The sequence below is a fragment of the Mustela erminea genome, chromosome X, assembly GCF_009829155.1.
Source record: "Mustela erminea isolate mMusErm1 chromosome X, mMusErm1.Pri, whole genome shotgun sequence".
NCBI lineage: Eukaryota > Metazoa > Chordata > Mammalia > Carnivora > Mustelidae > Mustela > Mustela erminea.
Genome location: NC_045635.1, coordinates 128,871,874 through 128,899,795, shown reverse-complemented (window position 1 = coordinate 128,899,795; position 27,922 = coordinate 128,871,874). Strand labels below are relative to the sequence as shown.

Below are 27,922 nucleotides of genomic sequence, written 5' to 3'. Positions count from 1 at the left end.
TGGCCGTCGTCTCCTTCGTGACCCCCACTCATGGCAATGGCTCCCATTGTACTGTCTGTGGTAGGGTGGCTTTCCGTCCTTGAAGGACAGCTTTGGCCACGAGCTCTAGCTCTGCTTCCTCCTGGGCCTGAATGCATGCTGCCTGTCTGTGCTCCTCTGTCAAGTGACAAGAAGCCACTGCCCTCCCCAGCAACGTGTGTGTGTGTGTGTGTGTGTGTGTGTGTGTGTGGCAAGGGGAGTCCCACCAGAGGGAGCAGCAAGAGACCCCTCCATTGGTTGGCAATCCCACTGTGGGTCAAGATGGAAAGGTCATTGCCAGTAGAACTTGCAAAGGCAACAGTGAATGCAGAGGCCTGGAGGATGGTCGTCAGCTTCCCTCCACTGTAGATGGCCTGATTCATACAGCCGGTAGGATGGACTTCTTCCTCCCTCCCTCCCTCTTTTCTTTTCCTCTTGTCCTTTTTATTTTTTGCAGATTTATTTATTTGAGAGAGAGAGCGTGGGCACCTGTTGGGGTGGGGCAGGGGAGAGAGAATCCCAAGCAGACTCCCCGCTGAACACAGAGCCCCACGCAGGGCTGGATCCCAGGACCATGAAATCATGACCTGAGCCAAAATGGAGAGTCCATTGATCAACGGACAGCTACTCTGGCACCCCTCTTTTTCTCTTTTAATGAAGTAGAATAAATTTTATTTTTAGATCTTATTTCTTGATTTGAGAGAGAGAGAGAGACCCCACATAGTGGGAGAGGGAGAAGCAGGCTCCTCTCTGAGCAAGGAGTCTGTGGGGCTGGATCCCAGGATCCTGAGATCATGCCTTGAACCGAAGGCAGACGCTTAAGTCCCTGAGCTGCCCAGGCGCCCTCGTGAAACAGAGTAGAATAAAAAAATATCGGAGTGCTTTTTGGGTAGTAAGAAAAAGTTGCATTTTGTAAAATGTTTCTTTCTACTATTTGTGTGGATCTATGCGTGCCTGCACCAGCGTTCTCCCAGTGGCAAGGACACCCTGCGGGCTCAGGAAAGAAAATGTATTTCATTGGGGGTTGTGGGCAAAATGTTACCATGGCACTGCTTTCTGCGACCTTCCCCAAGGAAGTGACATTTGAGCTGAATCTGAAGCCACCATGAAACAAGCCTGGAGAAGAGGAAGGGGGAGCCTGGCAGTGCCAGGGCGTGACCATGCCCACCCAATGCACCAGTCCTCGGCTCTTCTCGGTGGCACCCCTCTGCGCACTCCCAGACTTCGTGCCTGCACCCGGTGGTGCTCCTGAGCGTTCCGCACCCAGCGGAGGCCAAATCGGCGGCAGCCGGGATGCTGGCTCTTCCCCGGGGGCTCGGGTTCCTGCCCCACTGTGGCCTTGCGGGTGGGAGCAGCTCAGTGAACGCCTGCACCGGCCCGCTGGCCGCCCCCCCGCCCTCCCAGAGGGCAGAACCCAACTTGTCCGGCCAGCTCAGGCTTGGGGCACTCGCTGGGGCCCCGCGACGGGGTGGGGGAGGGGCGGCTCCCCGGAGGGACTGGCCCTTCCCGCTCAGCTGAGATGTGGGCCCCGTGGACCCTGCGGGATCTTGAGGCGAGCACCCCCACCCCCAGGCAGACCTCGCCGGGCGCTGAGCTCATCGGGGGTGGGGGTTGGCGGCGTCGCCGGGCGGCCCAAGCGCTTGAGCTCACGGCGCGCCCCCCCCACCCCCGCCGGCTCCTGGGCGATTTTACCAATTAAGGCTTTCTCGCCGGGCCGGGCGCGGGGCGGGCGCGGGGCGGGAGCGGGGCGGGCGCGGGGCGGGCGCGGGGCGGGGGTGCGGCCAAAAAGAAGGCGGGCAGCGGCGGCCCCTTCGCGTGGAGGCGCGCGGCGCTCAGCGGACGCCAGCGGAACCCCAAGGCGCCGGGCGCGGGCGCCGAGGCGAATCCGGCGCCACCCCGCAGTCGTGGGCCGCCCGCAGGGACAGCAGGTGAGGCCTCCGCGCGAGACGGTCACGGGCAGCTTGCGGACCGGGAACCGGGGTGACGAAGGAGGGCGGAGAGGCGCCAAGAACGCAGGCGCCGGCGCGTAACCGCGCCCAGGCCAGGCGCCGCTGGGATTCATGAGCTTGGGATGCGGTACCCAGGGGCTGCCTCCCCTAAAACTAGGGAACACCCGGGAAGGTGTATCTATGCCCAGGGTTGTGGGAACCCTCGGCCATAGGGATCCCTCAGAGAGACGGTGTCTTGAGTGTTTGGCAGGACATAGGCTAAGTGGGTGCCACTTAGTGAGCTAGCCACTGCAGTATTGTCTGGGGAAGAAGGGCCCCCGACAGCAGGTCATTGTGTGGGCTGAGAGTGAGTGGCCACCTGGAGGGAGGACAATCCACAGCCAGTATGGCCCCTGGGAAGGCAACAGTGGCTTCCTCGCTGGCACCGGCTGCCTTGGGCACGGGGGAGCTGGTTCAGGCGCTGCCGCGCTCCGTGGGGGCTGGGACAGGGGTGTGGCCAGGCACCGAAGGCAGGGGCTCCTCCTATGGGCCAGATTCCCTGGCTGGGCCCTGTCCCAGGTTGGCTCCCAGCTGGATGTTCACCGCCAGCCAGGATATGAGCAGCAACATCCCCAGATTCCCTTGCCAGCTGGGTCCCGGAAAAGTAGGTGAAGTCCACTGGCAGGTCCATCTGCATGTGCTCCAGGCCGCACGGTCAAGGTGGGAGCTCAGGAAATGACTGTCCCCGCCTGCTGCTCCTGGTCTTGCCCCTCCAGACCAGGTCTCTTCTCACCCACCGTGCCATTCTGCAGCTTTCTTCACCGGCCGAAGCGCCCCTGTAGGAGGGCCTGGCCTGGGGTCTGAGGGCCCCGGGGTGGGCTGGGGGCGGGGTGTGTCTAACATCCAAGAAAAGAATCTACTCCAAATAAGGGAAAATATGAAAGAGCTGGATTTTGGTTTTCAAGGACTGCCCGATCTGGGGGCTTCGGGATGGGGCGCCATCTGGTGGCGATACTATGTTTCCTGGGGACAAAAATCCTCTAAACCCACTTAACCTTGTCTCCCCCAAATAGGGAAAGCCTAGCACTGGAAGCCAGGATAACCAGCTTCTGTCCCCTTTTCTGCTGGGGCTGACTACTGATCGGTTACTCTGACTCAGTTTCCCTGGTCTTTGAAGATTATGGAGTGAACACAGATGACCAGGTCGATGGCACTTAGTGGAAAGAAAATCAGTTCTTACCGCAATTCTGTCCTTGGGAACTTTTCAAGTGTGGAAAAAGCAATGGGGTGACAGTAAGCTGGAGGGCAGGGTGATGCGGACACCCTGGCCCACTGCAGAGTGAGCCATATTTGGGCATGACGCGCTGGCTGACCAGTGCCTCCTCTCCCACTGCTCTCTATCCGATGACTTACTACTAATCTGACATTGAATCTAACGAGCAAGTAGAAGGAGGAGAGTCATGCCTTCCTCGAAAGGCATGAAGAAGGGAACATCCTGCTGGGGGGCGGGTACATAGGACTGGGAGGAATGAGTCCACTTGGGATGAACCCCTGGTAGGCTGACTTCTCTTGACTGAAGAGGGTGGCAGTGAGCGTCCCCAACAGGCCTCTTGCCTCTCCATGCCTTTGCTGGTCTGTCTCCCCACAGCACCCTCCTCACTGTCTCCAGAGTTACTTACCAGAGTTGATTTTGAGTGAATAGCTTTGCCGTTGCCCTTACAGCCTCCCATGGCTCACCCACACCAGTACCCGGACCCCTGTCCTTGGGGGCCCCCTCTGCAGTGCCACGGGTCCTGAAGCCCACCCAGACCCAAGTACTCAGGGCCTGCTGAGCCTTACTGGACTTCCTGGGCCGGCCCTCTGGGTCTGGAAGGCTCCCCCTGTCCCCCGCCCCCTGCCAGGCTTCCTCCTGGGGCCAGTGGGGGCCCACTCCCATTCCAACCGGAGAGGAAACCCCTAGCGCCCCAGGTGGATGGCACGGTGGGTGAGGCGTCCACTCGCCGTCTGCACGCCTCCCTCGGCCCTGGGCCAGTGCCTACTGGCACGCGCAGTCCCTTGCAAGGCTGCTTGCTCCTGGAGAGCCGGCGGCCTTCTGGCCCAGTGCCCCATTTCCTCCGGGACGGACAGAGGAGGGAGGGAGGTGGTGGGGACCGGCCAGGCGCAGGTGCGCAGGCCAGGGCCGCGTCGAGCGGGAAGGCGGGCCTGGCACCAGGGTCTGAGGCGGCCGCTTCCCCGGCGTGGGGCACGCGCGCAAAGCGCTCGCAGCGGCGCCTGGCCTGGGACCCGCGCCTCTCCACGAGCCCGCTCTTGGGACCGGGCCCTTTCGGGCTGTGTCAGGGTCGGCCGCCCAGGGTGCGGCCGGGGGAAGCCCAGGCGCGTGAGTCCGGGGCGGGGAGGGGGCGGGGGCTGCGGGCACGGGGCGGAGCCCACGTGACCAGGAACAACACCCCGCACTCCTCCACAGGGGCCTAGGAGGAGGAAAGTCCCTTGTATGGCGTGCGTGCTGGAGGCCAAGTGGTCCAACGCCAGACGCGGCTAAGCCTTTTCTTGCTGCAGCGTTTCCTGCAGTGGCGGTGCAAGGCCACGGGGACTAGGGTGCGCCTTAACCCATTCAGGGGCCAACTACCCAGCCCGGAGTGTCGGGGTTGGGTCCGAACTGCCAGGACTGGGGGCCGGAGGAGGCATTCCGACGGGCGGGGCGGGGCGGGTGCGGCCCGAAGCCCCACCCCACAACCCCGCCCACTGTGGCTCCACCCCCCTGAACCCGCCCCCCCCCCCCCCCGCCCGCATTTAAAGGGCTCGTTCTCTCCGCAGCACAATCTCCGCTGTCTGCCTCACCCTCTGCGTGCGGAGGTGCCTGCAACTTTAATTAAGGGGCCGTCCCCTCGCCTAGGCTTCAGCACCGCCCCTCAGCTCCTCGCGCCTCAAAATGAGTAGCTCCCACTCCCGGGCGGGCCAGAGCGCGGCAGGCGCGGCTCCGGGCAGCGGTGCTGACACGCGAGACGCCGAGATGCCAGCCACCGAGAAGGACCTGGCAGAGGACGCACCGTGGAAGAAGATCCAACAGAATACGTTCACGCGCTGGTGCAACGAGCACCTGAAGTGCGTGAGCAAGCGCATCGCCAATCTGCAGACAGACCTGAGCGATGGGCTGCGGCTCATCGCGCTGCTGGAGGTGCTCAGCCAGAAGAAGATGCACCGCAAGCACAACCAGAGGCCCACCTTCCGCCAGATGCAGCTGGAGAACGTGTCCGTGGCGCTCGAATTCCTGGACCGCGAGAGCATCAAGCTCGTGTCCATCGGTGAGGGCACGGGTCGCTCCCGTGGCACGGGAAGGTCGAGGTTGAGGGCGGGGGCTCCACGCGTCCTCCTTTCTCTCCTGGGCCAACCCCTCCTAGCTAGCCCCCCCCCCAGCCCCGGCGCTGCCCCCCGGGGCCCCCGGGCTCCAACACACAGGCCTCGAGAACAAAGGCGCGCTGGCAGGCTGGTCGGGCGTGCAGACCGCTACGCGCCCCCGCCCGCCGCACCCCGGCTGGCCCGCGCCCAGGCTGAGCTCACATCCTCCGCAGGCCGCGCCCCCGCCACTGCACCCGCGTTGGGAGAGGGCCTGCGGAAGGCGGGCACTGGCCGCAGGGCTTTGGCCCTGCGCCCGGTGCCCCATCCCTGAGGAGGGGGAGTCCCGAGCTCTCCAGCCCCCACTCCCTTCAGCAGTCTGGGAAGGGCCCTCTAGCCTTCAGGCGCCCCTGTGGTTCTCACACAGGGTGTTGGAGCTTGTGAGTCCCATTGTCTAGGGCGCTTGGCTTTTTTTGGCCCTGGGAGATGAGTCCTAACATTGCAGATGGCTCCAACCCCCCAGTTTAGATCTCCCCTCGGGAAACTTGGGGCCGGAGAGGACCACAGCTAGCAAAAGGGCGCTGAAGGGAACTGGTTTGTAGTCCACTCAAACACCAAGTCAGCCTTAAGCTTGGGCCAAACTCTTGCTTCCACTTAGGACTTGCTTTTCCGCATCTAGAGCACACGAGCTTCTTGGGAGGTACTCCAGCATGCATTGGGCTTGTGGCCAACCCAGGGTCGTGTCACTTGGCTGGTGAGGCTGCATTGACTGGACCTTCTGCGACATCCCGGGGTCTTCTCAGGGTGGGGGCCATTCAGGGACTTGCACCAGAACTGGTGACTCCAGGGCGGAAGGAGGAGAGCTTTCCGTTCGTCCGGTTGTCCTTAAGGTCAGGAGCCTTGTTGAGCCAGAGAGTCTGAGGGACACAGGATTCAGGTGCCCCCAGCCATTCAGCGGACAGGTCTCCAGGGCCCCACCTCTTTCTCTGGAATGCCAGTCGGGGCTGAGGCCCACCCCTCAGTCCCAGCCTCAGTCTAGCCAAGCTGAGTCATCTCTGAGTCTTGGGTGGGGGGGCAACCGGATGTGGGGAGGCAGGCCACACCCCAGCTGTCTGGGGGGGGGTCTCCTCCTCCCTCCTGCCTTCTTCTCCTCTAGTGAGCTGGCTGGAGCAGGCCTAGTTCCCAGAGCTTTGCCATATAAGGCAAAAAAATGTTGGAAAGCAGCAGTGATTAGGGGAGGGAGGGGGCAGGCTAGCCCCGGGGCTGGGGAAACGGGGTGGGATGGGGCGGGGCCATCCAACCGGGCTGTCTCCCAACCCTGGGCCCCAGTTGTCTGCCCTCCCTCTTTTGTGAGGGGGATGAGGAGGGTTTAGGTTGGCCTCCTATGGACCAGGGGGAGGGCCCAGCCCAACCCACTAAAGCTGATGCGCTTGGCCTTCTGTGTCCCACATTCTCTCAGGACTCTGGACGGGATGGGGGGCGCTACTAGGAAGCTCTGGCTGGTCCTGTGCTCTTGGTCTTCTCTGAACCTTCCAGTCACCCCTAGCCTGAAGCCCCTTCTTCACCAGCCCCACCTACTCTTTGGGACCATACTTGAGGCAGTAGAGGCAGTAGTCCCAAACCTGGGACCGACCTCAGTCTGGGAGCAGGGAGGCTGCTGTGAGCAGCGCAGCCTGTGCTCGAGGTCCTGCCTGCCTGCCGGGTTCGGAGGCTGCCCACCACTGACCCTTTCGGTGGTGTCCGTCCCCTTCCTTCCACCCTCAAGCTGACTCATCAGACAAGTGTTTTCTCTTGATTTTTGGGGGGTGCAGGACTTGTGTCCCTCGGAAAGCCCTCCCCCTTTCAGGGCCCCACCCTTAGGAAGCTGAGACCCAGAAGTGCCTTGGGTGGGGCCCAGAGCCTGGAGGGGTTGCCATGGTGACAGGGGGCTAGGTGCCCGCCCTAACCACTTCCCCTGTGGTGAGCTTGGCCGCCACCCGCCTGAGGCCCAGTGCCCCGCTAGGTGGTGAGGAGGGCAGGCGGTGGCGGGCGAGCTCTGCTGAGGCAGCAGGACTCGGACCCCACCCATGGCTTCTGCCACCCCAGCTGCCACCCAAGCTGGGGCCCTGAGTACCCCACCCAGGCTCATCAGTTCTGCCTTTCTCCTCCTGGGGCTGGGCCAGGGGGTCCCTGGAATGTGTCCTGACCATAACCCTGGGTGTCATGGGGCCCAACCGTGGGTTCCTTTGTCCTCAGCCCCGCCCTCCCCAGGCTTACTCTGGGTTAGGGTCTGTGGGAGGTGGAGGCGAACTGAGGAAGTGGGGGTGGGGCTCACATCCTCCACTCGAAGGGTCCTTGCCCAACGCCTCTACTTCCCCTGCCTGCTGTGGCCCTCTACCCACCCACCCAGCCTGAGGCAACAGTTTTCTTTCCCAACTGCCCCGAGGGCAGCCTTCCTCTTCCTCGGGCGCCGTGCCCCCCACCCTCCCCCCCCCCGCCTCGCCGGGGTCAGGTCGGGGGTCTCCTCTCTGCACTTGCAAGGTTCCGGGTTCACACTGCTGCTCCTGCCTGCTTCTCTGGAGATGGGCTGCTGCGAAGCACCTTAGGGGAAGGGGGATCCTCCAGAGGCCTCCCCGGGCCCTGTCTGCAGCCTGGGTCTGTTGTTGGTCCTTCCTCCAGGCCCCCCTGTCCCAAGGGCCTCCAGCAACACCGCTGTCACCACATGTCAATGGGGGGGGTCTCCCCCCCTCCCCAGAAGTCTCCTTCATCTCCTTTGCTCCCCCCCAGAGACCCTGAGCAGATTGGGCAGGACCCCCAGGCCACCCCCTCGGGGAGCCTCTCCCTCCTCCCTGGGGACCTCCTGCTGCCACGCTCTGTGCCACCTGTGAGTGGCCCGACAGCCTGTGCGTTTGAGCGAGTGGGGATGCCCGCGGCCGGCTTCCCGCCCGCTCAGCGCTGCCATTCGTTCTCCTCACAGACAGCAAGGCTATCGTGGACGGGAACCTGAAGCTGATCTTGGGCCTCATCTGGACCCTGATCCTGCACTACTCCATCTCCATGCCCATGTGGGACGAGGAGGAGGACGAGGAAGCCAAGAAGCAGACGCCGAAGCAGCGGCTCCTGGGCTGGATTCAGAATAAGCTGCCGCAGCTGCCCATCACCAACTTCAGCCGGGACTGGCAGAGCGGCAGGGCCCTGGGCGCCCTTGTGGATAGCTGTGCCCCAGGTGAGGGGGGAGGGGGAGACCGCCTGCTAGGGGGGCCCGTGGTTGCCTCCCCCCATCTCACAGCCTTCCTTGTGCCGCAGGCCTGTGTCCTGACTGGGACTCGTGGGACGCCAGCAAGCCTGTGAACAACGCAAGGGAGGCTATGCAGCAGGCTGATGACTGGCTGGGCATCCCTCAGGTAGCCCCTGCCAGGCTGCCTGGAGCCCTCTGGGGTACTGTGGTGCCCGTGGAGACCGGTGTCGCATGGCTTGGAGGTCATGTGGCTCTTGTCTGCCGTCTTTGATAGGTGATCACACCTGAGGAAATCGTGGATCCCAATGTGGACGAGCACTCTGTCATGACCTACCTGTCCCAGTTCCCCAAGGCCAAGCTGAAGCCAGGAGCCCCCCTGCGGCCCAAACTGAACCCCAAGAAAGCCCGAGCCTACGGGCCAGGTGAGCCATCGGGCCGGGGATGCCCTGGGAGCTGACCTCACCCCTGCGGGATCTGGAGGTCTCGGGAGCTCTTTGGTCACACGGGGGCCAGGTTATCAAATGCCCCGTCAGCGTCCAGCCAATGGGTCTGGGCTGGCCAAAACTGGCCACTGGGCTAGAAGTGCCGAGCGCAAGATGGAGTGAAGTCCGGGAGGGACGACCCAGCCACGGGACTATCAACAAAACCCAGCCAGGGTGTGGAATGGGAGCTAGGGCCGTGGCAGACCCAAGCAGGTGTTCCAGAAAAGAGACCGAGGCCTGTCCCACAACAAGAATGCAGCTGGGCATAAGACTAGGCTGTGCGTGCTGGGCCGGGGTTCATTCGGAATCAGATCACCCAGTTCAGAGCACTCCCGATGGGGTGATGGCAGGGAGGAGCGCTGGCCTGAGGGGGGCGGTGCGCCGGGGCGAGGAGACGGCCCTGCGAGCCGACTCCGAGCTGCCAGTGCCTGCCTGGCAGGCATCGAGCCCACGGGCAACATGGTGAAGAAGCGTGCAGAGTTCACTGTGGAGACCAGAAGCGCCGGCCAGGGGGAGGTGCTGGTGTACGTGGAAGACCCGGCAGGCCACCAGGAAGAGGTAGGGCTGCCGTCAAGCAAGTGGCAGCATGGGGCGGGGCCTCTGCTCGGGGCAGGAACTCATGTGCTCCTTCCTGCCACAGGCAAAGGTGACGGCCAATAATGACAAGAACCGTACCTTCTCTGTGTGGTACGTCCCCGAGGTGACTGGGACTCACAAGGTAAGCCCTCAGCCCAGGGGGAGGCTGCCAGGGGAGGCGGTGGTTGGAAAGCCCTGACCCTGCCCTCACCGTCTGCTCCTCCTGGGGACAGGTCACCGTGCTCTTTGCTGGCCAGCATATCGCCAAGAGTCCCTTCGAGGTGTACGTGGACAAGTCCCAGGGCGATGCGAGCAAAGTGACCGCCCAGGGCCCTGGCCTGGAGCCCAGTGGCAACATCGCCAACAAGACCACCTACTTTGAGATCTTCACGGCAGGTGAGGAGGCCGTTGCTGGGCTGGCCCGTCCGGGAGGAGAGCGTGGAGGGGCCGGGACCAGGTAGGGAGCTGAGCTGCGGTCCCTTGTGGCAGGAGCCGGCACGGGGGAGGTGGAGGTCGTGATCCAGGACCCTACGGGACAGAAGGGCACTGTGGAGCCTCAGCTGGAGGCCCGGGGTGACAGCACGTACCGCTGCAGCTACCAGCCCACCATGGAGGGGGTCCACACGGTGCACGTCACCTTCGCCGGCGTGCCCATCCCTCGCAGCCCCTACACTGTCACTGTCGGCCAAGGTAGGCCGGTCCCAGCTGCCCCCAGGCGGGGGCGCTGTAGACTGGGCCTCCCCCGGGAGGGGGCAGCTGGGGGGCGCCGCGCTCCCGCCCCTGGCCTGGGCCTCTGTGCTTCCACTGTCTGGGCTCTCTCTCGTCCCCTGCTCGGGCCCTTCCTCCTCTTCTCTCGCCCTCCTCCGTCTCTCTTCTCCACGCTCTCACCTTCGGAAGAGCCCGCTCCAGCTGTTTAGAACTCTGCTGCTCTCTGCTCTGCCCACAGGGGCCACGGTACTTGGATCTGTCTTCCTCTGGGAGGGGACGGGCTGGGCGGGGGGCCCACAGCTGGCGTGGAGTGGCTGGGAGGAGGCCCGGCCTAAAGATACTGGGGTCACAGTTCTTCACTGTCCTGGGGGGACCACGTTCGGAGGGATGCCCTGATTCTGATGGCCCAGCCCTGTGGGAGGAAAGGGTGGGGTCACCCAGGGCCAGCTCCCGATGACTTAGCTGGCCCTGTCCCCACAGCCTGTAACCCAGGTGCCTGCCGTGCCGTTGGCCGCGGTCTCCAGCCCAAGGGGGTGCGGGTGAAAGAGACGGCGGACTTCAAGGTGTACACGAAGGGTGCTGGCAGTGGGGAGCTGAAGGTCACTGTGAAGGGTCCCAGTAAGTTGGGCTGCAGCTGGGACAGGTGGCAGTGGCCCTGGGACGGCTGCTGGGCAAGTCTGAGGCCCTCCCTTGTCTTGGGCAGAGGGCGAGGAGCGTGTGAAGCAGAAGGACCTGGGGGACGGCGTCTATGGCTTCGAGTATTACCCTATGGTCCCCGGCACGTACACTGTCACCATCACGTGGGGTGGCCAGAACATCGGGCGCAGGTGAGGCCCTGGGCAGAGCCCTCAGAGCCCAGGCAGCAGGCTTCTCCCCCTGCTGGGCCCTTAGCACTCCTCTGTGTGGCTCTTTTCACAGTCCCTTTGAGGTGAAGGTGGGCACGGAGTGTGGCAATCAGAAGGTACGAGCCTGGGGCCCCGGGCTAGAAGGTGGCGTCGTTGGCAAGTCAGCGGACTTCGTGGTGGAGGCCATTGGGGATGACGTCGGCACCTTGGGTCAGTTGGAGGCTGGGGACAGAGGGTGACGAGGCCACAGCACTGAGGCTCTGGGGTGCTGATGGGACTGGTGGCTGTTGTCAGGCTTCTCGGTGGAGGGCCCATCACAGGCCAAGATTGAATGTGACGACAAGGGTGACGGTTCCTGTGATGTGCGCTACTGGCCCCAGGAAGCTGGCGAGTACGCTGTGCATGTCCTATGCAATAGTGAAGACATCCGCCTCAGCCCCTTCATGGCTGACATCCGCGAGGCACCCCAGGACTTCCACCCAGACAGGGTAAAAGGCATGGGCTGCTGCCCTGGCTCTCGGCCTCCTTCTGTCTCTGCTTAGGGACTTGGGAGGCCTGGCTGGGCTGGTATCCCCAACGGTGTGTTTTTGCTGCTCTGGGTCTTTGGGGGCCTGCACTTGGTCCCCTGAGATCGGGCGGTGTCTCTCATCAGGTGAAGGCACGCGGGCCTGGACTGGAGAAGACGGGTGTGGCTGTCAACAAGCTGGCTGAGTTCACAGTGGACGCCAAGCATGGTGGGAAGGGCGCGCTCCGGGTCCAAGTCCAGGTGGGGTGCCCATCTGTGCTGGGAGTGGTGAGGTGGGGTGGGCGGGTGCCCAGGCCTGGGTGCCAACCAGCGGGCTGCCCATTCCTACCTGCTTTCCAGGACAATGAGGGATGCCCCGTGGAGGCAACAGTCAAGGACAACGGCAATGGCACTTACAGCTGCTCTTACGTGCCCAGGAAGCCCGTGAAGCACACGGCCATGGTGTCCTGGGGCGGCGTCAGCATCCCCAACAGCCCCTTCCGGGTGAGCATCCCTATAGCCCGTTTCCCTTGGCTGCCTGCTTTGTGCCTGGCCCAGCTCTGATGGCCAGAATTCACACCGTACAGCTCCCCCATGTCAAATGTATGGCTTGGTGCTTTTGAGAACATTGGCAGGTAGACAGCAATGATCGCAGCGAAAAGTTAGGACATTTGCATCATCTGAGCAAGAAAGTCCTCTGCCCTCCAACGCGCCATCCCCAAGCCCGAAGCAAGCACTGATCTGCGCGCTGGCTGTGCGGGTTTGCCTGTCCGGGGCGGTTGCTGTGGACGTGTGCATCCATAGGTGGCCTTTTGTAGCTGGTCACTGTCATCGTGGGTTACCCAGGCTGCAGCTCGAGGCAGAACTTCCTGCCGCTTGTGGCTGGAATGATAATACTACAGTGTGGGTGGACTGCGTGGGTGTTTTGCTGTGAATGACGCCCTGTGAACATTCGAGGACACGCGTTTGTAGGGGTGCGCGAGCGCCCCTGTCCCAACACATCTGTACGTCGGTGTAGAGCAGCTGTGCCCGACGGTCACGTTCTGTGTAATCATTTGAGGAACCACCAAACTGCTTACCGTTTTGTGTGCTTGTTGGCCGTGAGGAGAAAAGCCTCTTCTCCAGGCTCCTCATGCCCTCGCACTTGCCACTGTGCCCTGCAGGTAAATGTGGGAGCCGGGAGCCATCCAAACAAGGTCAAGGTATATGGCCCGGGAGTGGCCAAGACCGGGCTCAAGGCTCATGAGCCAACTTACTTCACCGTGGATTGCACCGAGGCTGGCCAGGGTAAGGCCCTGCCCGGAGTGGGAGGGCAAGCAGGTGAGCAGTCCGAGTGTGATGCCAGCCTCTGCTCCCACCCCCCACCGCAGGTGATGTGAGCATCGGCATCAAGTGCGCCCCTGGTGTGGTGGGCCCCACTGAGGCCGACATTGACTTTGACATTATCCGTAATGACAATGACACCTTCACAGTGAAGTACACGCCCCGCGGAGCCGGGAGCTACACCATCATGGTCCTCTTTGCTGACCAGGTGGGTGCTGCGGCTCCCAGCCCTTAACAGTGCTGCACCTTGGGGCAAGGCTGTGCCCTGACCCACACTCCTCCCACCCCCCTGCAGGCCACACCCACCAGTCCCATCCGGGTCAAGGTGGAGCCCTCCCATGATGCCAGCAAGGTGAAGGCCGAGGGCCCTGGCCTCAGTCGCACTGGTGAGCATGGGCAGCACCCGGTTGGGGCAGTCGGGGGGCCACGAGGAGGCAAGGGGTGAGGTCCCCTTACATGGCCACCGTGTTGCCTCAGGTGTTGAGCTTGGCAAGCCCACCCACTTCACGGTCAATGCCAAAGCTGCTGGCAAAGGCAAGCTGGACGTCCAGTTCTCAGGGCTGGCCAAGGGGGACGCAGTACGTGATGTGGACATCATCGACCACCATGACAACACCTATACGGTCAAGTATACTCCTGTGCAGCAGGTACTTCCACGCACTCCTCGGCTACGGCTACCAAGAGCGTGGGCTTCCTCGAGTGCTGGGCTGGGTGGGTTGCTCTGGAGGGCTTCCCACCTACTCTTGATTCCCATCTGGGACAGAGCCAGCATGGAATGGAAGGCTGGGGGCAGGAGAGCGAAGCCCGTGTTTCTCTCACCCTTCATCCTCTGTGCCTAAGTGGGGAAGATATGGGCCAGGGAGACCAAGGTCTTAACTCGTGGCTGTGCCCTTCTGTGCCCTTTCCAGGGTCCAGTGGGCATCAATGTCACTTACGGAGGGGATCCCATCCCCAAGAGCCCCTTTTCGGTGGGGGTGTCTCCAAGCCTAGACCTCAGCAAGATCAAGGTGTCTGGCCTGGGAGAGAGTAAGTAGCCAAGACTCTGTCACAGTCACTGAGGCTGCCCCAGGGGCTGCCTTGGCTGGGTGTCATAGTTCTCTCCCTGGTTCTGTCATCTCAACAGAAGTGGACGTCGGCAAGGACCAGGAGTTCACAGTCAAATCAAAGGGTGCTGGTGGCCAAGGCAAAGTGGCGTCCAAGATCACGGGCCCCTCGGGCACAGCAGTGCCCTGTAAGGTGGAGCCGGGCCTGGGTGCTGACAACAGTGTGGTGCGCTTTGTACCCCGAGAGGAGGGGCCCTATGAGGTCGAGGTGACTTACGACGGTGTGCCTGTGCCCGGCAGCCCCTTTCCTGTGGAAGCCCTGCCCCCCACCAAACCTAGCAAGGTAACTGGGTAGTGGGGGGCCACCTCCTCTTTTCCAAGCTCACCCTCCCTGTTTCTCATTTCTGTCCTCATGACCCATGGCCCTGCATGGGCCCAGCCGGGCTCCTAGCTGATGGGAGAGGGTAGCCAGAACACGAGAAGGGAGATGGGCGGTTGGGCCAGGGGTCAGGGAGGGGACGTAGGTTGGGCTCCTGACCTGCCCCTCTTGCCGTAGGTGAAGGCGTTTGGGCCCGGGCTGCAAGGGGGCAGTGCAGGTTCCCCTGCCCGCTTCACCATCGACACCAAGGGTGCCGGCGTGGGTGGCCTGGGCCTGACTGTGGAGGGCCCCTGTGAGGCCCAGCTCGAGTGCCTAGACAATGGAGATGGCACGTGCTCCGTGTCCTACGTGCCCACCGAACCCGGGGACTACAACATCAACATCCTCTTCGCCGATACCCACATCCCCGGCTCTCCGTTCAAGGCCCACGTGGTTCCCTGCTTCGACGCATCCAAAGTCAAGTGCTCGGGCCCCGGGCTGGAGCGAGCCACGGCTGGGGAGGCGGGCCAGTTCCACGTAGACTGCTCGAGTGCAGGCAGTGCGGAGCTGACCATCGAGATCCGCTCAGAGGCGGGGCTGCCGGCCGAGGTGCACATCCAGGACCACGGCGATGGCACACACACCATCACCTACATTCCACTCTGCCCTGGGGCCTACACCGTCACCATCAAGTACGGCGGCCAGCCTGTGCCCAACTTCCCCAGCAAGCTGCAGGTGGAGCCCGCCGTGGACACCGCAGGCGTCCAGTGCTACGGGCCTGGGGTCGAGGGCCAAGGTGAAGCCTCACCATGGGGCATGGGGGCAGAGGGACCCCAGTGCCGCTAGGGCCGCTGGAGCCCCATGCCTCCCCGCCGTGCCTGTCCCTGCAGGTGTCTTCCGAGAGGCCACTACGGAGTTCAGCGTGGACGCCCGGGCTCTGACCCAGACCGGAGGGCCACACGTTAAGGCTCGCGTGGCCAACCCCTCGGGCAGCCTGACTGAGACCTACGTGCGGGACCGCGGTGATGGCACATACCTAGTGGAGTACACGCCATACGAGGATGGTAGGCACCGGGGCTCTGGGCTCCCAGGGCACGGGGCTTGAGAGACGGGGCAGCCTTGGCTGCCCCTGACCTGGCCCGCCCTCCTCTAGGACTCCACTCTGTGGACGTGACCTATGACGGCAGCCCCGTGCCCAGCAGCCCATTCCAGGTGCCTGTGACCGAGGGCTGTGACCCTTCCCGTGTGCGTGTCCACGGGCCAGGGATCCAGAGCGGGACCACCAACAAGCCCAACAAGTTCACCGTAGAGACGAGGTGAGCGGGCGCCCGGGAGGCAGGGGCTGTGATGGGCCTTGCAGTCCCAGGAGATAACGGGCTGTCCATTTGGACTAGGGGAGCCGGCACTGGGGGCCTGGGCCTGGCTGTGGAGGGCCCCTCGGAGGCCAAGATGTCCTGCATGGATAACAAGGACGGCAGCTGTTCGGTCGAATACGTCCCATACGAGGCGGGCACATACAGCCTTAACGTCACCTATGGGGGCCACCAAGTACCAGGTGAGGAGGCGGGGTAGCTACGGCTGGCTTGGGACCGTGTGCCGGCCCCTGGCTCTCGCACACAGCGGTCACCCTTCTCCGCTCCACAGGCAGTCCTTTCAAGGTCCCTGTGCATGATGTGACAGATGCATCCAAGGTCAAGTGCTCTGGGCCTGGCCTGAGCCCTGGCATGGTCCGCGCCAACCTCCCTCAGTCCTTCCAGGTAGACACAAGCAAGGCTGGTGTGGCCCCGCTGCAAGTCAAGGTGCAGGGGCCCAAAGGTGAGCATTTGAGTGACCGGGAGTGGGTGGCCATGGAGCCAGTGCCCAGGGACAGAGGACCACCAGGAAACAGGACTCGGCTACTGAGCAGATGTGGCGGGGGGGGGGCAAGGTTCCAAGGTCGCCCCCAGACTAGTATCTAGTGTCGCAGCAGCTCAGGACCATTCCCTGGGAAGGGCAGGTGAGGGCAAAGCAAGGTCGAGGCCTGGGGTGGGAGCAGAGGGCCCATCCAGCCAAAGCTTTGGTGGTCCAGTGTGGTGGGGCCAGGGGTCCCAGGAAACTGGCTGAGTCTCTCTCTGGGACTGGGACCAGGCCTGGTGGAGCCTGTGGACGTCGTGGACAACGCTGATGGCACCCAGACCGTAAACTATGTGCCCAGCCGGGAGGGGCCCTACAGCATCTCGGTGCTGTACGGGGAGGAAGAGGTTCCCCGCAGGTGAGAGGCGGGGCTTGCTGCCTGTGGGAAGGGGCCCGGGCCGAGCACCGATTTATCCTGACCATTCACGTAACACCCTGGCCCAACAGCCCCTTCAAGGTCAAAGTGCTGCCTACGCATGATGCCAGCAAGGTGAAGGCCAGTGGCCCTGGGCTCAATACTACTGGTGTGCCCGCCAGCCTGCCTGTGGAGTTCACCATTGATGCGAAGGACGCGGGAGAGGGCCTGCTAGCCGTCCAGATCACGGTGAGCTGGCTGCCTGGGCAGCCACCTGGCTCGGCCAGCTTGCCGCTTTGGCCACAGAGAAGGCAGGGGACGTGAGGGACCTAGGCCAGTGCAGTGCACAGCACAGGGCACACGACCGGGATGAGTGGACCAGTCCGGGGCTGTGGTCTCCCTTGGGAGCTGGGCCAGCGAGGCCAGATCCCCTGCCTCTAGGGTGGTGGTGGTGGGCACAGGCCACTCCGTGCACGTGACCCCAGCCTTGAGTGCCTCATCTGGCCCACCAGTAGTGTTCTTCTCACGGGTCAGGTATAAGGCTAGGACCTCGAGATCTTCCAGGGGAGCTCCTGCTAGTGCTGGAGCAGGCCCCTGGGTCAGAGGGCGGGAGCCAAGAGGCGGTCATGGCCATACAGCAGGGTGGGCCCCAGGCTCCCCAGCTCCCACCTGTCTCGCAGGGGAGCATCTGGGATTTGGGACTTGCCTTCCGGACCCCGGCCGTGGCTGAGTAAAGGACCCTGTTGAGCCATGGCAGTCAAAGGACTCGGAGGCTGCCCCTTGGTTTCTGCTCCTCCGAGAGGATCTGAGGCGCCCTGGGGCCTGGTTGCCCTCAAGCTGACCACCCCTCCCCCTGCACTCCACCACGCAGGACCCCGAGGGCAAGCCCAAGAAGACGCACATCCAAGACAACCATGACGGCACATACACCGTGGCCTATGTGCCCGACGTGACGGGCCGCTACACCATCCTGATCAAGTATGGCGGCGACGAGATCCCCTTCTCCCCATACCGCGTCCGGGCCGTGCCCACCGGGGACGCCAGCAAGTGCACCGTGACAGGTGAGCCAGCCCGCTGGCGGCCGCGGCGCTCAGCACGGGGCTTGGGTGTGCCTGTGTGCCAGGGCTCGCTGCTTGGGGCGGCGTGTGGGAGTGGGGGCCGCCCCCTTGAGTGACTCACCTGACCTTTCTCCTTGCTCTCTGCCCTCTCACCTCAGTGTCAATCGGAGGTCACGGGCTAGGTAAGCTGCTTGCTGGGGCCATTCCCGATGCCCCTCCTGCCCAGAGGGCAGCTTCCTTTTCCTCTCCCGGGCTGGCTCCCGGGGCAGTTCCAGCTGCAGCTCTCGGCAGGGACGGGGGGGCTGGAGGGTTAGTGCCCAGGGCGGCCTCCAGAGCGGAGCATGAGTGCTCCGGCCCTCCCTCTCGCTGGGCCTCCGTTTCCCCATCCGAGATGTCGGGTTGCAGCTGAGAGCTTTGGGGTGAGGTGCGTCCTGAGAAGCACCCCACTGGGGGGCTCTGGGGTCTGGGGATCTTGGCTCCCTGGGGAAGCCCCGGGGGCGGGCAGCAGGCCCTGCCTTCTTCTCACTTCGTCCTTCCGTGGCAAGGGCTCCTGCGTGGGCTGAGGGGACAAGGGGTCTCCCCTTAGCAGTGGGAGTCCCCAGCCCTGGCAAGATCCACAGACTTCCAGCCCCATCTCCCGGGGGCCTCCGTGTCCCCGGTGGGGGGAGGTACAGACTGCATGAGTGGGCGGGGCGGGCTGGTAGTGCAGTAGCAGCGGCGTCGCCTGCTTGGGCGGGTAGCATGGCAGGGCCCAGCCCAGCCTCAGAGCCCCAAAGTGCACTCGGCGGCCTGCCCGCCCTCCCTGCCTCCTTCCCTCTCCCTGCCCTCTACCCCGTACCCTCAGCAGTGACGTTATTCGCATAGTGCCCAACCAGGCATGAAGGCTCTCCTGCTTGGGCATGGGAGGGGAGCTCTAGCCCCAGCCAGGGATGCCAGGGACACCAGTAAGGGGTGACAATTACCCTGGAGCTTGGGTGAGGTGGCCAGGACAAGATTTAGAGGGTGACGAGGGTCTCGGGACAGGGGTCCAGTGGCTCGGAAGGACAGGCTCCAGGATCTCCAAAGACAGGCATGCGTGCCTAGGGCAGGGGAGCAGGGCCAAGACTCGGCCAGAAGAGTGGTCACAGTTTATGTGGCCAGTGTGTGCAGAATGGAGGCAGAGAGCCCGGCAGGGGAGCTGAAGTCACCTTCGGATTAGTCATAGCGATGGCTTGGGCCAGGCTGGTGGTGATGTGGCTTAAGCGGACAGCCAGCTTGGTTGGTTAGCGTAGTGTGAGGTCGGGGCAGCCGAGACCTGCCGATGGACCGGGTGGGCAAGGGGAGCAGCTGGGCGGACCGGGAAGGCAAGGCCCAAGCCGTGAGCTGGGTGGCGGGCCAGATCGCCAGCTGAGAGTGGGGTGGGTGACAGGGTGGGCAGCAGGTGGCCCAGTCTGGAGCTGGAGAGAGCCTAGCACGGCAGGAGCCCTTGGGCAGGGGTACCCCTCCAAAGGCCCTCGAGCAGGTCTGGTGCTCTCCGCTGCTTCCCCGTAGGAAGCGCCCTCACCGCCAGGCCTTGCAGCCACAGCCCCCTGAGCCTTCACGGCAGAGCTCAGACCATAACGTCACTGTCCCTCCCCTTTCCTCGGGCACTCTGGGGCCCTTGAGGCTGCTAGCAGTGGTGGCTGTGGCTTGGGCCTCCCGTCCCCGTCTTCCCCGGGTGCTGCCGCTGCCTGCTGTGCCGTGCTGCTTGGGCGCTAACCCCCGCTTCCCCGCTGCTCCCCGCTCCCGGCTCCCCGCCTGCGCGGCGCCCGGCCGCCCCTCCCCTCCAGCCTGCGGTCGAGCGCGTGTTCTCAGTCGTCAGGAAACTCCACTTCACCTTCAGGCCTGGGGGGCGGGAGGCCAGTGTCACGCCCCCACCTCCACGCTGCCGCAGGACCCTGCCGCACCGCACCCGCACAGCGCGCTGGGGCCCAGGGCCAGGCTGCAGGGACGAAGGCGGCTGCGGACCCAGCCAGGGCGCTGGTGTTGGTCCGCGGCACTGGTCAAGGCTGAGTTGGTGGGGGAGGTGGCGACAAACGCTCGTGTCCTGACGGCAGTGGCGGCCTCTCGGGCCTCCGGGCCCCTTCCTTTCTCCCAGACACCTGTGTGCCACCCATCGGGCCTTTCCCACGTAGGGCTATCCCCAAGACAGGACTCCCTGGCTTGAGGCGGCTCTGGGGAACCTTTTCCTGCCTTCTGAGAAACCACTCACCATCCCAGCTTTGGGGGGGTGGGGGCGGGGCCGGGGCGGCTGCGCTTGGTGGCAATGAGAGGCCCGGGCGGGTGGCAGGCAGATGGGAACAGCTCTGGTGCCGAGCTCACACGCTGGCCCCCCCTTTGGGGACCCGCCCTGCCCCACCAGGTGCTGGCATTGGCCCCACCATCCAGATTGGGGAGGAGACGGTGATCACGGTTGACGCCAAGGCGGCAGGCAAAGGCAAGGTGACCTGCACCGTGTGCACACCCGACGGCTCGGAGGCGGACGTGGACGTGGTAGAGAGCGAGGACGGCACCTTTGACATCTTCTACGCAGCTCCCCAGCCGGGCAAATACGTCATCTGCGTGCGCTTTGGTGGCGAGCACGTGCCCAACAGTCCTTTCCAAGTGACGGTCAGGAGGGGCCAGGGTTGAGGGGTCCGTCCCGATGGAGCTGGCCCTGTCCTTGCCCTCTGTGACACCACTCTCCCCCTCTTATGTTACTCCACAGGCTCTAGCCGGGGACCAGCCCACGGCGCAGCCCCCACTTCGGGCTCAGCAACTGGCCCCACCTTACACGTACGCCCAGGGAGGCCAGCAGACCTGGGTACGGCCTCATCTGCCTCATTCAGGCTCTCCTGGCCTGAGGGGACGCTTGGGGGCTGGCCAACGGGGTGTCCTGTGAGGCCCCATCCTGCCATGCCTAAGGAGGGACCCCCAGATCCTTCCCTGGGGACTTCCTCCCCTCCTGCGATTCCTCACTTGGGCCCTCTGTCTCCACTGCAGGCCCCGGAGAGACCTCTGATGGGTGTCAATGGGTTGGACGTCACCAGCCTGAGGCCCTTCGACCTTGTCATCCCCTTCACCATCAAGAAAGGCGAGATCACGGGTGAGTGGGAGCAGGAGGGAGCTTGGGAGTCACAGGGGCCAGGCTTTGCCAGCAGGAGCCCTGACCCTGGCCGCACCACCCCGCAGGGGAGGTGAGGATGCCCTCGGGCAAGGTGGCGCAGCCAGCCATCACCGACAACAAGGATGGCACCGTGACTGTTCGCTACGCGCCCAGCGAAGCTGGCTTGCACGAGATGGACATCCGCTACGATGACATGCACATCCCAGGTGTGCCTCTGGCCCGCTGGCCCCGCCTCGCGAGGGGGCGGGGGGCCTGGGGAGGTGACGCTAGACCCCATTCCCCATGGCCCCTTTTCCTGCCTCAGGAAGCCCCCTGCAGTTCTATGTGGATTACGTCAACTGTGGCCACGTCACGGCCTACGGGCCTGGCCTCACGCACGGAGTGGTGAACAAGCCTGCCGTCTTCACCGTGAACACCAAGGACGCTGGAGAGGGTGAGCAGCAGCTCTGCTCTTAACCTGCCTGTGTGTGGAGGGACCCCCACCCTCATCTAGTGGCGAGCTGGGCACAACGGGGATGCTCTGCGAGTTGGGGCTCCCCACCCTGCTGCCTGGCCCCTGCCGGCCTGCTGGGGCTCTTCCCTCCCAGCGGTCCGCGCCGTTCTCATCTCCAGCCACGACTCTCTCTAGGGGGCTTGTCCCTGGCCATTGAGGGCCCATCCAAAGCAGAAATCAGCTGCACAGACAACCAAGATGGGACCTGCAGCGTCTCCTACCTGCCTGTGCTGCCTGGGGATTACAGCATCCTGGTCAAGTACAATGAACAGCACATCCCAGGCAGCCCCTTCACTGCCAGGGTCACAGGTGGGTGACCTTGGGAACAGGGACAAAGGTGGGCAGGTGGCAAGGTGGGCACAGTCTCCCTCGCACCTGGGCATGACAGTGACTGTCCCCTGGCAGGTGACGACTCGATGCGCATGTCCCACCTGAAGGTGGGCTCTGCTGCTGACATCCCCATCAACATCTCGGAGACAGACCTCAGCCTGCTGACCGCCACGGTGGTGCCCCCATCCGGCCGGGAGGAGCCCTGCCTGCTGAAGCGACTGCGCAACGGCCACGTTGGTAAGAGGTGGAGGGGCGGGTCTTCTGGAGTGGAGGGAGGCTGTGAGGGGAGGGCGTGCCCTTCCCCAGCTCACAGCCCCGCCCTGCGCCCAGGGATCTCGTTCGTGCCCAAGGAGACAGGGGAGCACCTGGTGCACGTGAAGAAAAACGGCCAGCATGTGGCGAGCAGCCCCATCCCCGTGGTGATCAGCCAGTCAGAGATCGGGGATGCCAGCCGCGTGCGGGTCTCAGGCCAGGGCCTCCATGAAGGCCGCACCTTTGAGCCTGCAGAGTTCATCATCGACACCCGTGATGCCGGTAGGTGGTGGCGGCTCACCAGCTGGGGCAGGAGCCCGGGGCTTGGCCCCCCCGGCTCAGCGGCATGCCTTCCACAGGCTACGGCGGGCTGAGCTTGTCCATTGAGGGCCCTAGCAAGGTGGACATCAACACAGAGGACCTAGAGGACGGCACATGCAGGGTCACATACTGCCCCACAGAGCCTGGCAACTACATCATCAACATCAAGTTCGCTGACCAGCATGTGCCTGGTGAGTGCGGCACCCACGCACAGCCCCGGTGACTGAGCCTCCGTGCCCCACCTCCGCCCATGCCGCACACCAGAGCCTTCCCGCAGAGATGTAACCTGTGACACGCGGGCTGTGCTCTCTTCCTGCAGGCAGCCCCTTTTCCGTGAAGGTAACGGGGGAGGGCCGGGTGAAGGAGAGCATCACACGCCGGAGACGAGCCCCTTCAGTGGCCAACGTGGGCAGTCACTGCGACCTCAGCCTGAAGATCCCTGGTAGGACCTGTAGGGAGCCAGGCCCAGGTGGTCCCAAGCAGAGGGGGTGGGGCCCAGGACCCCTGCTCACCAGGCTGTCCCCCTCCCTGCAGAAATTAGCATCCAGGACATGACTGCACAGGTCACCAGTCCCTCAGGCAAGAGCCACGAGGCCGAGATTGTGGAAGGGGAGAACCATACCTACTGCATCCGCTTCGTGCCCGCCGAGATGGGCGTGCACACGGTCAGCGTCAAGTACAAGGGCCAGCACGTGCCCGGGAGCCCCTTCCAGTTCACCGTGGGGCCCCTGGGGGAAGGGGGAGCCCACAAAGTTCGTGCTGGAGGCCCTGGCCTGGAAAGGGCTGAAGCCGGCATGCCAGGTAGCCCTGCGCCTTGAGGGTCTTTTGCTCTTCAGCCTGGGGGATGGAGGGGCGTGAGGAAGTAGCAGCCGGGCTGCCATCAGTGGGGCTTAGAGGGGACTGAGGACCTCTCTGAGGACACCCTGTTTTCCCACAGCTGAATTTAGCATCTGGACTAGGGAAGCTGGTGCTGGGGGCCTGGCCATCGCTGTTGAGGGCCCCAGCAAGGCCGAGATCTCCTTTGAGGACCGCAAGGACGGCTCCTGTGGTGTGGCTTACGTGGTCCAGGAGCCAGGTACTGAGAGCTTGGCTGCGGTTGGGGGCGGTAGCCCCTGGGTGTGGGCTGCTCTGGCTTGCTCCCACCCTCCACCCTGAGGTCCCAGGGTCGCCCAGTCCATCTGTGGAAGGTGGGAGGCATAAACACTGACAGACAGGGGCCTTCCAGCATACCCTCTGTGCTCTCTCCCTGCCCAGGTGACTACGAGGTCTCGGTCAAGTTCAACGAGGAGCACATCCCTGACAGCCCCTTCGTAGTACCTGTGGCTTCTCCGTCTGGCGATGCCCGCCGCCTTACTGTTTCTAGTCTTCAGGTGAGGCACTGAGAGAAACCGCCTGCCTGGGGCTCCTGGGCCCGGCCAGACCAGAGCCGCCGCACAGAGCCGGCCTTGGCCCTGTGTCAAGTGACCCGCCCAGCCCAGCTCGGGGCGCCGGGCCTCTGCTCTGGCCGGGTGCAGCCCATGCTTGGGGTTGGCAGGAAGCACCCCTGCCCGCTGTGTGGAGTTTTTCTCGTGTCTCAGGTCTAAAGGCTTTGAACAGAAGCCTGTGCCCGTTGAGCACCAGGGCTGAGGTTTAAAGAGGGATAGCCTGCCAGGGCTGAGGGCTGCCCACGGGGAGGGGCTGCCCTCCATTGCTGCTGTCTGGGTGTATGGCTGCAGAGTGTGGATCTGGGGGTGGGCGCATGTGTGTGTAGCTTGCCGGCCCCTAAGAATCAGTGGCTCTCCCTCTTTAAACCAGATTGGACGCCAGATGGGTAAGTGTAACCCCAGGGGCCTTCCTGCTGCTGGGGCCCTGCTCTCCTGTGCCCAGCCACCCTGTCTAACCACATCTGCTGTGCTTCCAGGAGTCAGGGCTAAAGGTCAACCAGCCAGCCTCTTTTGCAGTCAGCCTGAACGGGGCCAAGGGGGCGATCGATGCTAAGGTGCACAGCCCCTCGGGAGCCCTGGAGGAGTGCTATGTCACAGAGATCGACCAAGGTGAGGCCCTGTCCCCGCCCGGGCCACCCACCCATCTTCCCTGGCCCTGCTGGGAGCAGTGGGCCTGCCCAGCCGGCTGGAAGCAGACTGAGAGTACAGAAGGACGGTACAGATTTGGAAGCAGGGCCCGAACCCCGAGGCCCCCTCAGCCAGGCGACCCTTCCCCCACTCATGACCCAAGCCCTTGCCGGGCGTGTGTGTCTGGCTCAGAGGCCACAGCGGCTAGGAAGGAGAAAGCCTGCAGCGGGCGGTGTGATGCTGTCTCCTCAGGGAGAGACCTCAAGTCTAGCCACGGGGCTGGCCTACTCCTTAGCCAGGGCCTGGCACTTGCCATATAGGTCTGAGGCAGCCTAGAGGTGAGAAGAGCTGGTTCAGCCCATTTCACTAGCCTCACAGCTGGTCCTGCCCCTCCACAGCCATGGGACCTCAGGTTCCTGTCGCGTATGTGCCCCTGTCCACGTGCAAGGACTATGGCCTTCATGGTAACCTTTTCAGGGAAGCAGAGAGCCAGGTGTTTGGCTTGTAGCTTTCCGTCCAAGTGAGCACCAGCGGTGGGCTGCTTGTGGCTTCAGGAGTTCTGGGGTGTGGGCTGTGGTTGCTCGGTGTGGTCCAGCTGGACTGGTGGGGCAGGGGGACCTCCTCACAGATGGCCACTTGCTTGGTTTTGGAGGAGGGACCTCAGGCCCACAGCGTGCTCCTCCGTTCCTCAGATAAGTATGCCGTGCGCTTTATCCCACGGGAGAATGGTGTCTACCTGATCGACGTCAAGTTCAACGGCACCCACATTCCTGGAAGCCCTTTCAAGATCCGCGTTGGGGAACCTGGGCACGGAGGGGACCCGGGCCTGGTGTCCGCCTATGGAGCCGGCCTGGAAGGTGGTGTCACAGGTAGGTCAGTGAATGTGGCTTCCAGGGTGTGGACCCCGCCGCCAGGGCCCCTCCAGCAGGTTCTCATTGACAGCAGGCGGTGTGCAGAGGTGACCTAGCTATGCCGGAGGGATGGGCGTGAGAGTCGGGGACTGGGGAAGCAGTGCAGGCCAGCTCTTCCTGACCTCCCCTGCCCCCAGGGAGTCCAGCTGAGTTTATCGTGAACACGAGCAATGCTGGAGCGGGTGCCCTGTCGGTAACCATCGACGGGCCCTCCAAGGTGAAGATGGATTGCCAGGAGTGCCCTGAGGGCTACCGTGTCACCTATACGCCCATGGCACCTGGCAGCTACCTCATCTCCATCAAGTACGGTGGCCCCTACCACATTGGGGGCAGCCCCTTCAAGGCCAAAGTCACAGGTGAGCCTTGCACCAGACTTCTGGTGCCCATCCCAAAGCCTGGCCCTCTGGCCACCTGTCAGTGCCCTAACGGGCTGTGCCCTGCAGGTCCCCGGCTCGTCAGCAACCACAGCCTGCACGAGACATCATCGGTGTTCGTGGACTCCCTGACCAAGGCTGCCGGTGCCCCCCAGCATGGGGCCCCGGGGGCAGGGTCCACGGATGCCAGCAAGGTGCTGGCCAAGGGCCTGGGGCTGAGCAAGGCCTACGTGGGCCAAAAGAGCAGCTTCACAGTAGACTGCAGCAAAGCAGGTGGGTGCCCCTGCTCCCGCCCCCGCCCATCCAGAGGAGCAGGCCAGAGAGAAGACTGCATGACTGGGGTTCAGGAACATGGGAAGAAGGGGTTAGGTGGGGTAGGGGTGCCTCCCATCTGGGCCTCTCTGCCATCTTCTCTACCCCTCAGGAAAGTGGCTTGGGAGAAGCGGGAGTTGCCTCTGCTGGGAGGGGAGCGGGGCTGCCGGCAACGCTAGGAAGGGCTCTCCCCCATCGGCGGATGGGGGTGGCAGTGGGAGGGTACCAAGACAGAAAGAGGGGTCAGCGCGGTCTCCACTGAAGGGAGGAGACTTGAGCCCGGGAACAGAGGCCCCTTCCCCGCCAGGCAACAACATGCTGCTGGTAGGGGTGCACGGCCCCCGGACACCGTGTGAGGAGATCCTGGTGAAGCACGTGGGCGGCCGGCTCTACAGCGTGTCTTACCTGCTCAAGGACAAGGGAGAGTACACGCTGGTGGTCAAGTGGGGTGACGAGCACGTCCCAGGCAGCCCCTACCGTGTCCTGGTCCCCTGAGCTCTGCCTGTACTGGCCGGCAGACCCAGGACGAGACGTGTCCCGCACCCATGCCCCCAACCTGAGCAGCCCCCCCCCGCCCCCAGTCTCCTCGGCCTCAGAGCCCCGGCCGGCCTGGCCGCCCCATCACTGCAGCCACCCCACCCCTGCGTTGCACTCACCTGCCTCCACTTGGGCAAAGGAGAGAGGCGAGCAGAGGTAGCCCTTTGGTGGCTCTGCCTAGCTTCTTTGGTTCTGGGAGGGTGAGGGATGGGGGTACCATGCCTGACCCCCCGCTAGTTCTCCTCCCTAGCCAAGAAGAATAAAGTTCTGCTTCCATTCTCCTCAGGATGGCTCTAGCTTTCTTACAAGGGTGCCTGCAGGATGGATCAAATGTGGGCATAAGCCACAAGCTGATGGAGCTCCAGGCCCGGCATGCAGGGGCTGCTGCTTTCCCCTACCATATGCACACGGCGCCCCCCCCAACTCTTGGAGGCCCACTGGCACTTTTGTTCGCCTTCCTAGGTTCAGACCAATGGAAGGGGTGAGATGTGTAGCACAGCGGGACAGGGCTTGACACCGGTGCACACTTCCTAGGTCACACCAGGAACTGATATCATCCTAAGGGAAAGCCGGGCTGTGACTGGACTACGGAAGGCAAAGCGCCGGACAGGAAGGCCAGATGAATGGGCCTTGAAATCCCAGCAGTCCCTGGCCATTTCCCGGGCTTCTTAAATGTGTCACCATCCCCCAGTGTAAGGGAAGGTCATGAGGACCTCTGCCCCAAAGCATCTTGAGGCCTCTCCGTGTACAGGCGGCCCTTTTCAAGCTGCTGCCTACAGGGAAGCTCGCCCTCCTCGAAGCCCAGCCGCCTCCCACCCAGAAGGCCACGCCTTACGCGCCCTGCTTCCCTGAGATGACCTCTTCAGCACAGTGGGGTGATCTGAGCCCTAACCCTAACCCTAACCCTTCCCACAGCCCACCCAGCAATCTCCCACTCTCAAACACAACATCCACTACTCTGGCCAAGTCCTGGTTCTACACCCCTCTAAGCTTGGATAGCCCCAGGGCGGCCCCTCATAGCCACCCCTCCCCCCACTTCCTCCTACAGGCAGCCTTGCCCCCAACATGCAGGGAGACTTAAAACCCACCCAAACCTAGGCCTTCCAAAGCCTCCCCTAACGGGGCAACTCCAGGATTACTGGCCATCCCCCTATGTGGAAACAACTTATGAGCCATCACGAACGCAGGGCCTAGAGCAACACTTTACACCACCGCCCAGTGAAAGAAGAACATGAGCCCAGGAAGGAAGAAAGAAAACCAGGCTGTGGCCACCTACCCAAGCCGCAGGTGCCCGTGCCCAAAATACAGGGACAAACAACACAGCAAGGGCAATTGGTGATCTCCACTAAAGTGCCATTGGCTCCACACTGCTCCTGAACCTGGGTCTGGTCTGCTACCCTAGGCTCCCAGTGGCCAGTCCCCGAGAGAGGCCATCCCACTGGAGGCCTGCGGGACACAGGTGAATAAAGTCAGGCCCCGCCACTTGTACCGGGCACGCTGGCCAGGGCCCCCACGGAAGCACAGCTCCATTGCCGAGCCGAGCCAACCCAACCAGGAGCCCCTGTCCATCCCCAG

At 63.6% G+C, this 27,922-nt stretch overlaps 1 protein-coding gene across 4 annotated transcripts; it reads left to right on the top strand.

Moving 5' to 3' along the window:
- Positions 1–1,854: 1,854 nt before the first annotated feature.
- Positions 1,855–26,632, top strand: FLNA (filamin A). 4 transcript variants are annotated; one of them, XM_032331785.1, is made up of 49 exons: positions 1,855–1,946; positions 4,411–4,541; positions 4,761–5,248; positions 8,236–8,484; positions 8,565–8,662; positions 8,771–8,918; positions 9,418–9,536; positions 9,619–9,696; positions 9,788–9,950; positions 10,044–10,244; positions 10,743–10,880; positions 10,966–11,089; positions 11,181–11,317; positions 11,402–11,595; positions 11,760–11,873; positions 11,973–12,116; positions 12,776–12,899; positions 12,983–13,143; positions 13,231–13,321; positions 13,413–13,582; positions 13,844–13,961; positions 14,059–14,321; positions 14,781–15,132; positions 15,227–15,400; positions 15,490–15,652; positions 15,731–15,891; positions 15,981–16,151; positions 16,464–16,587; positions 16,677–16,833; positions 17,456–17,645; positions 17,801–17,824; positions 20,023–20,270; positions 20,368–20,463; positions 20,643–20,745; positions 20,832–20,972; positions 21,071–21,199; positions 21,395–21,568; positions 21,665–21,826; positions 21,920–22,123; positions 22,201–22,353; positions 22,482–22,604; positions 22,697–22,963; positions 23,100–23,237; positions 23,417–23,532; positions 24,063–24,195; positions 24,906–25,082; positions 25,262–25,480; positions 25,568–25,771; positions 26,118–26,632. In XM_032331785.1, the coding sequence occupies exons 3-49, from the start codon at positions 4,876–4,878 to the stop codon at positions 26,303–26,305; spliced, it is 7,698 nt and encodes a 2,565-aa protein (XP_032187676.1). In that variant the 5' UTR covers positions 1,855–1,946; positions 4,411–4,541; positions 4,761–4,875; the 3' UTR covers positions 26,306–26,632. The 4 variants fall into 4 exon arrangements, with proteins under 4 accessions (XP_032187676.1, XP_032187673.1, XP_032187675.1 ...); XM_032331782.1 differs by having other exon boundaries at positions 14,535–15,132; XM_032331784.1 differs by lacking the exon at positions 17,801–17,824 and having other exon boundaries at positions 14,535–15,132.
- Positions 26,633–27,922: the final 1,290 nt, after the last annotated feature.